This window comes from Calidris pugnax, unplaced genomic scaffold (assembly GCF_001431845.1).
Source record: "Calidris pugnax isolate Ruff unplaced genomic scaffold, ASM143184v1 scaffold133, whole genome shotgun sequence".
NCBI classification, from domain to species: domain Eukaryota; kingdom Metazoa; phylum Chordata; class Aves; order Charadriiformes; family Scolopacidae; genus Calidris; species Calidris pugnax.
In genome coordinates this window covers 6,081,913-6,089,672 of record NW_015090977.1, presented here as the reverse complement: position 1 = coordinate 6,089,672, position 7,760 = coordinate 6,081,913, and the positions used below count along the sequence as shown (strand labels likewise).

General features: G+C 44.1%; 1 protein-coding gene across 1 annotated transcript in view; it reads right to left on the bottom strand.

Moving 5' to 3' along the window:
* Window positions 1-7,760, bottom strand: part of LOC106894400 (protein spinster homolog 2-like) — a 174,816-nt gene that overhangs the window by 54,604 nt on the left and 112,452 nt on the right. Inside the window, exon 11 of the mRNA XM_014953033.1 lies at window positions 6,667-6,732. Coding sequence (XP_014808519.1) covers window positions 6,667-6,732 — 66 coding nt within the window. The remainder of the gene's footprint in view (window positions 1-6,666; window positions 6,733-7,760) is intronic.

Genomic DNA, 7,760 nt, shown 5'->3' with positions numbered 1-7,760 from the left:
TCTCAATTTAAATGCTGTAATGAAGAATTTAATAGGTCTCTACATCCAAGTGAGCTTTGTTTCCATTTCCAAGCGCTGAATCCTGCTCTGCCTTTTCTGGTTTCTCTGCTGAGCGCTCTGCCCTGCCAGAAATGACTCTCTTGTTCTGCTATTTGTAGACCACCGTCCCTTTTCCTTCTCCCCTTTCTCTCTGATGGGTTGCCTTTAGCCTGTCTTTAGCCTTCCCAGACTTCAATTCATTCTTGCAATCCTTTCCTGAAGTCGTTTATTAATTAGATGTGACATTTCTGGACTGGCATATCCCCCAGCTAGAGATGAATTCGCCTTTGCTGACCATGGTGGGGAGAACTCACTGCTCCACAGCCTCGTATCTCACGGCACAGGAGCTGAAGCACCGTTTCAGTGCTTCAACACGGGGCAGCTCCCCTGCCCCGTCCACAGAGGAAAGAGCCATTAAAAAGAGGAAAGAAAAGAAACAGCGCTGAGAAAATCCACACTAAAAGGGCGCTGACGTCTATTTAGAATGACCATCGAATTTTCCAAGCGGAGACAATTAGGACCGATGGGTAAAATTAGATTAAATGCTTTTCCTTAGGGTTTTAGGATGTGCTTGGAGAATGACCTGCCTGTTCTTTCATTATTGGTTTGACAAAGCCACAAACACACCCTGCTAATGGGCTTTGACACCAGCTATTAAATGGGCACCCTGGAAAACTCCTGTTGTGCAACAGAAGAGCAAAAGATGCTCAGATCCGCAGCAGCCACCTGGCAGGGACCATCCTCCTTTGGCATCCAGGAGCTCAAAATAAGACTTGAAGGCTCAGAGAAATCCCAAGAGAAAAATAAGGTCTAGACAGAATTAGAGAGACAGAAATGTACTGAAGGTCACACGCAGCAGGAGAGCCACGCAATTCATTACCGTTCCCCAAAGACGTGGGGTAATGGGGGCAACCTGGATAGATTAGAGGGAAGAAAAGGGGAAAAAATAAAAAGTTATTGTTCTTCTTCCCACCTGGCCCCAGTTCACACAGGAGCACGGGAGAAGCATTTGGCAAGCGCTGTTCCAGAAATGGGCATCTGAGAAGATCAAGTGAAATTCTACCTAATTCAAGAGCCCAGAGCTGTGCAGGTCTGTGAAACAAGGAATTTTAAACTTACCTTAAAATATTTTTCTTTCTATAAGGTTTATGCTAATAAATCTGGAGAAGAAAGCCCAGCTCTATGGTCCAGCCATTTTCAAAGGAAATGGCAAATTTATTCAAAATGCACCATTTTCAGTGCATTGGCGAATTACTGCCAGTTGGAGAAAGAGGTTTGAATGATACCTCCATTGTATGTATATGTGCATATATATATATTTATACACACACATATATATTATACACGATTTTGCATGTATATCTGTATTATACATACATGTAGTTTTGCAAGTAGCAATACATTCTCCAGAAAGTTTTCAGTGTACCTACCTAAAGAAGTTGGGCACTATGGAGCGCCAAAACTTAAAAGGAAATGGCAAATTTATTCAAAATGCACCATTTTCAGTGCATTGGCGAATTACTGCCAGTTGGAGAAAGAGGTTTGAATGATACCTCCATTGTATGTATATGTGCATATATATATATTTATACACACACATATATATTATACACGATTTTGCATGTATATCTGTATTATACATACATGTAGTTTTGCAAGTAGCAATACATTCTCCAGAAAGTTTTCAGTGTACCTACCTAAAGAAGTTGGGCACTATGAAGTGCCAAAACTTAGTAAATTTAGCCTGAAATTCAAGCGACAATCACCACCCCCCCAAGCCATAATCCCAACATGTGGCAAGCAAATGAACACAAGATTTTTCCTCCTGCTCTAAAAAAAAATATTGGAAAGAAAAAAAGGCTTAAACCATCATCTCCAAAAGACTAAAAAAGTACTCCACCCTATCCTGCTTAAAAAGCATTTTATTCTGATGAGAGGAAGTAGTTGGTAGCACACACTATCTACTGTTCTAGGAAGACAGCAGTAAATTACAGCTCTAACTGGGCATTTTTATACTAAAATAGACCTAAATTCAAACCATACACAGCCTGGTCTGAACATCCCACAGAAGCTGGAGGTGGGAGAGCCACAGCAGCCGCGGCAGGAGCCCGTGGGATGGTCCTGGCTCATCTCTCATCCAGGTTGAGAGCCCAGCGGCACCGAGGACGGGCAGGGAGGCTGAGCAAGCAGCTTTGGCAAACCTCTCCTCCTTAAATAGAGGTTCAGAAAGGCCATGGTTTACTGCTGCCATCCTCTTCCCGGAGTGAAACCAGCAGGATGAGCTGGTGTGGAATCAGGAAAGCCAAGGAGAGATCACCCTGCTCCCGGTAAAAGGCCATGTGCCAAAGAGGGAAGCACTGATGTTTATGTCTGATTTTTGATAGAAAACTCTACTCTCTAAAGCACTTTGCTGCTCTTTCTGGGTCAGGCAGTGATCTTCAGGACAAGGCACACTGGCCTCTTTCAGCACCAAAAGCAAAGAAAACATTTGGTTACTCCATTCCAGCCGCTGCCCAAGCTTGGACGTGGTGTCCCTCCTGCAGCCACTGCTCAGTAAAGGCCCAGGCTGTGATCCAGAGACACCAGCCCAAGAGAGCCCCTTCACTCAAGCTAGGCAGACACTGCCTAAAAAACCTCTTTTAAATGAAGTCAAAAGAAGCTGAGCTGGTCTCCAAACCACAGCCCAGCACGGAGCAGCACAGATCCACCTGCAACCCCACCGGAGAACGGCAGAGCCGTCCCTTGGCACATCCCTCCTGTGCTGGGGAGGTTGAGCTGGACCATGGACCCTGGTTCCAATGCTCTCCTCATCCTGCCCTAAAATCTAAACCCCAGCACGCAGGTTACAGAGGTGTGGAAGCACACTGGGAGAAGCAACAATGAGGAATTCTGCGAATGGCATTTATCTTCAGCTGTAAAAATAGGGCAGTGTTGTATACTACATAAATAATTGTTTTTTATGGATAGGGAAGACAATCAGAACAAAAAGGAACGTTCCTCCATGCCTACAGCACAGCTGAGCTCCACTCCGTGCCTCTTTCAAGCCCAAAGGAAGACTCTGACTCTACGGCAAAGCATCAAGGCCAATCTCTTCCACATCAGCAGGAAGAAATAATGTTTTAAAAGAAAAAGTAAGTATGCAGAGCATTTTCTGCACGCATACTTTGCATGCATTGGGACTTTGCATAAACCAGAGGATGGCTTCTCTCAGCAAAGACCCCAAGAGATTGTGATGACAATAGCTGAGGCCCTTTAAATCACCTACTGGCTCTTACACAGAGATGCCACCAAGCCTCTGTCAGTCATCCCTGAGATGTGCTGTGGTGGAAAAACCCCACTGCCAGGACCAGATTCCACACAGTCCTGAGCCCTCAGCACAGCTCAATTTTACACTCTTGCCTGCTGCACCGAAGCTCATTCATTATTGCTGTTACAAGGCAGTTTTAATGCTACTTTGGGCTTCTGGTAATTTTGAGGCCAATTTGCAAAGATGGTTGATAAAATCTGTTTCATAATTAGCATGCTCCATAAGAACCATCCCCCCTTCCCTAAGCACCGTCTGAGCATGTGCCTGGGAGGAGATTTGGAGAGTTGCACTCAGGAGAATAAGGCCTGTTTTGTACAAATTTGCATTTTGGAACAAATATCAGCCTTTTAAAAATGTGCCGTACATTCTGCAGCGCTGACAGTTTATCAAACCCAGCACTCAGCACCTTCCACTGCAGAGAACCCGAGGAGCTGCCCACCCAGCGGCGACACCAGCGGATGTGATGGAAGCACCAAGCTATGAAGAGCCAACAATTAAATCTGAAGATAATAAGCAAACATCCTTGCTTTGCCAAGGAAATTAAACTTGTAAAACCTCTGAAGATGCTTACCGACTTGCCAGATAAGGTTTTTAAGCAGTCGTGGGATCTGTAATTCTTGGGAGAGCTATGCTAAATCATTTGGGATGCAGTTTCCAAAAAGCCTCACTTCTGGCATAATGAAATCAGTGGGAACAGCGTTCAGCCAGTATTGAGTGCTTTCCATCCATGAAAACAGGATAATATTTATGTATATGATGAAAGTGTTGTTAAGCTCACGCTAATAATGCTTTTAAATTCCTTGCCAGCCTCAGGCAAGAACAGACACTTCTGATTACACCAAATAAATAGTAATCAGAAGAAATTAATTTGCCAAACATTTAAAGTGCATCTCGCTAAAGCACATCCACACCTTTCCCCAGCTCTCTCTGACAAAGCTGTCAAACACGGTTACGGCCCTGGCTCTCACCCACTGTCTGACTAAACATCCTCCCCAACCCCGTGTGTGATAGAAATGCACTTCAGCCCATCTGTTTACAGCCTTGCACTGGTCTAAGTGGATGTTTACATTCATTTGGGTAACACTTTTACCGGCCGACTCGTGCTGATAATGCATTAAGCAGGGCATTATATACGGCTCCGAGTTCATTCATCTAAACAGACAAGAGAACAGGGAGCTTAAGAGCTGGCATCAATTACCCAAATCCAATTTTTAACATAGTTTTAGTTTCTTTCCTGCGTTCTGGAAATTGGAACTAAGAAATTATTTCCAGTTACTTTCAATCATTTCTTAGGGAGTTCTTTTGCGCTAAAGCAACATAAATAACTGCCAATGCGTCCCGGCAAAACACAACTCTCGGATGCTGATCGCAGGAGACAGATGGCAAAGCCCATCAAAGCTATTAAAAAGGTACAGGATACTGAAGTCATATTGGAGTAAATCTCAGTAATTAAAACGGGACAATGATGGCATCCTTAGCACACTTGATATAACAAAGCAGTTGGTTGAAAAACATCTTTTGGTGTTAGCTTGAGACAACGTAGCTCAAGTTTCAGCTCTCTCTCTGGCACGGATTTTCTGGGGGACCTTGAACACATCTGACAGGTCCCCTCCTTTCAGCTGCTCTTTGAGAGTCACTGCTGGAGGACCACCACCATGTGCTCCACAGCCAAGCCCTTACCTGTTTCTGCCAACGCTAATGAGGACAGAAAAGATCTGCTTTTTAAGCCCACGGGCTAATTCTGCCCAGAGAGAGGTGGGAGCACTCCCAGGAACATCACAGCTGAAGGCAGGACGCAGCAGGACACTCTGGCAGGAGTGGGTAATGAGCAACTACTGATATTGTACTAGAATTTTTAGCTCGACACAGCTGCCTGCAGCCTGCACATCTGTCTGAGTGTTGAGATACCGCTCAACAAACGGCCACAGCAGCCTTGAACTCAGCACAAGCTGCAAACCCCGTGTAGAGAGTCACCACCCGTCCAGCCCGTGCAGAGCTCTGTCACACTAAAGCTAAGCTGGTGGGAGGAACGAACCTCGGTAATTAAAAGCCATCTAACACTACTGAAATACACTGATAACCTTTGTTTCTCCATGCTTTATTCACATCTGGGAGAAGCGGAATTCACCACCCTACCCCACCTCCCCAAGCGCTCCCTGCACACAGGAGAGGAAGATTGAAAGTTCATCAGGCAACGTGGTTACGGCAGCTACAGAACCACCTTCAAATATAAACACAACCTTGAACTTACACCATAAGCAGAACTTAAGCAGAAGCTTGAAATGCTTTGCTGAATCAATATATCAACACTATTATCTTTACATCTAGGAATACTGAGCCAGATTGTTTTCTCATTGATGTTTGCATAAGCAACAAATACAAGTCAAGGGAGTTTTCTATTGATGCCAGACTGATTATATTTTTAGTTCTGTCAACAACCTCCCAAAAGACCTCGGGCAAGTCCTGTAATGGTTCTATGCCCTAGTTTCTTTCTTTTTCATACAATAAGCAACAAGTAACCTCCCTCACAATGGGATTTCAACACACAGTATGTTTGATAGGCTCCATGCATCTCTGCTGAAAGCATCTTCAAAACATGCAAGGCTCTAACAAACCTGCAGATTATTTCATATGAAAATCTAGCTGCTGAGGTCAGCTTGCTGATTTGAAAGACTGAAAAAAGCTCTATGGTGGAGAAAGAATGGAAAATGAAGGCCATGAGGTGAAAAGTCCCCGACCGTTTCCTCTTGGACAAGGTGGACATCGTCCAAAAATTCTTTATACTTTCTTTTCCTCTCTCCTCTCCCAGAGGTGGGTTTCCATTGTGTGTGTGTTGAATGGTGGGTTTGCTGGAGTTCAGCCAAAGAGAGAGGTAGAGGCTGCCTTTGTGATCAGAGGAGGGACGGAGGGAGGGAAGGGTTTCCTATTGCAGAACAAAGCTGAGTTATTGATAACAAAACCCACTATGTGCTAACTATTAGGAAATGCTGGCTGATTTCTTTGCATATGGGGGTTTGTGCAAATACTTAAAATTTGGGGAAAGAAATTGAATTCAGTAATGGTGCCCCTTCTGGAAATTTCCCCTCCCTGGTGTTTGGGACAAAAGACAAGAATAACCTTTTTTCCTTTCTCTCTCTTTATCTCACTTTCCTTCTCAGCAAGTAAAAAAAAAAGAAAGAACTAATAAAAAAAAAAAAAAAAAAAAGGTTGAAGTAGGGGTTAAGTGCTTGGAAGAAATGGTGAACTTCAGGTTGTTCTTGCAAGCTGACAGACTGCTCTGGCCACCAGAAGAGAAAGATGCTGTTCCAAGGTACACTCACCATTAGTATGTCTGCTGTGATAGCCCAGTTTGAAAACAGAAGAGTTTCTCCGATAAAAATGCAAATCTGTTGTAACAAAACACACAAAAAGGAGACGGTTTATTCACTTGACATTCAAGGGAAAAATAACCTGTCACATACTTTCCTTTGTTGCTTATTTGTTTCAAACCTACACAATACACTCCTTGTTATTGTTGTGGTTTATCCTGAATATCAGAAAACTATAGATTTTTATCAGAGCTCTAGAGGCTTGGCCTGCAACTTCATTAGTGTAAACTGTTTATGATCTACAGGGCAGCTAAATTAAAGGCTGACACATTTGGTAACAGAAGGACATTAAGAACAAGAAGAGACAGCCCTGGGCTTCCATGCATGCATCATTTTGTTTCAAAAAGTCGGTTAGATAAGGCAAGAAGGCCACAACTCCCCAAAACACCAGCATTTTTGTCACTGGGAGTTAAGCTATGCGTTAAGCTCTGTAGCAAACCAGCTGAGATTCCCTACCCACCATGTGCAGATCCCTTCCCTCCCCTGCTAGCACATGGCCGTCCTTTTTGAGGGACACATAGTCCTGGGCACTTAAGCATTACATTGGTAACATCTACGTACAGTCAGGAGAGGACTTATGTGTGGGTTTTGCAACACCTTATGGTGAAGTATAACTCTTGACTCTGTGGAGATGGCCAACAAGAGACATTAAAAGCCCGGTGGATGTAGTGAGGTGAGGGCTTCTTTTTGCATTGCTGTGGTATGAACAGCCACCACAAATCCTTTCCACCCCTAGCTCTCCCTCCCCACCTACTCCCATCCCACCCTGCCTACTCAGCAGGGCTGGTACCCCTGGGATTTGGACCAGGAAACTGAGATGGAGCAAAGAATCTTTTGTCGGGGAGAGACAGGGGAAGAGGGGCTTGTTTTGCCTATTTTTCTTAGTTTTAATCCAAATCAGTTCCCTGGTGCAGTTCACTAAATGGTTCTACAAACACAGCAGTTGAAGAGCTTGAAATGATCAAGAAACAACTAACTTAACCTGGCCTCATCATTAAAAGACAATGTTCATCAAAATGAGTCCAATGGAGCAAGGGTGACATGGC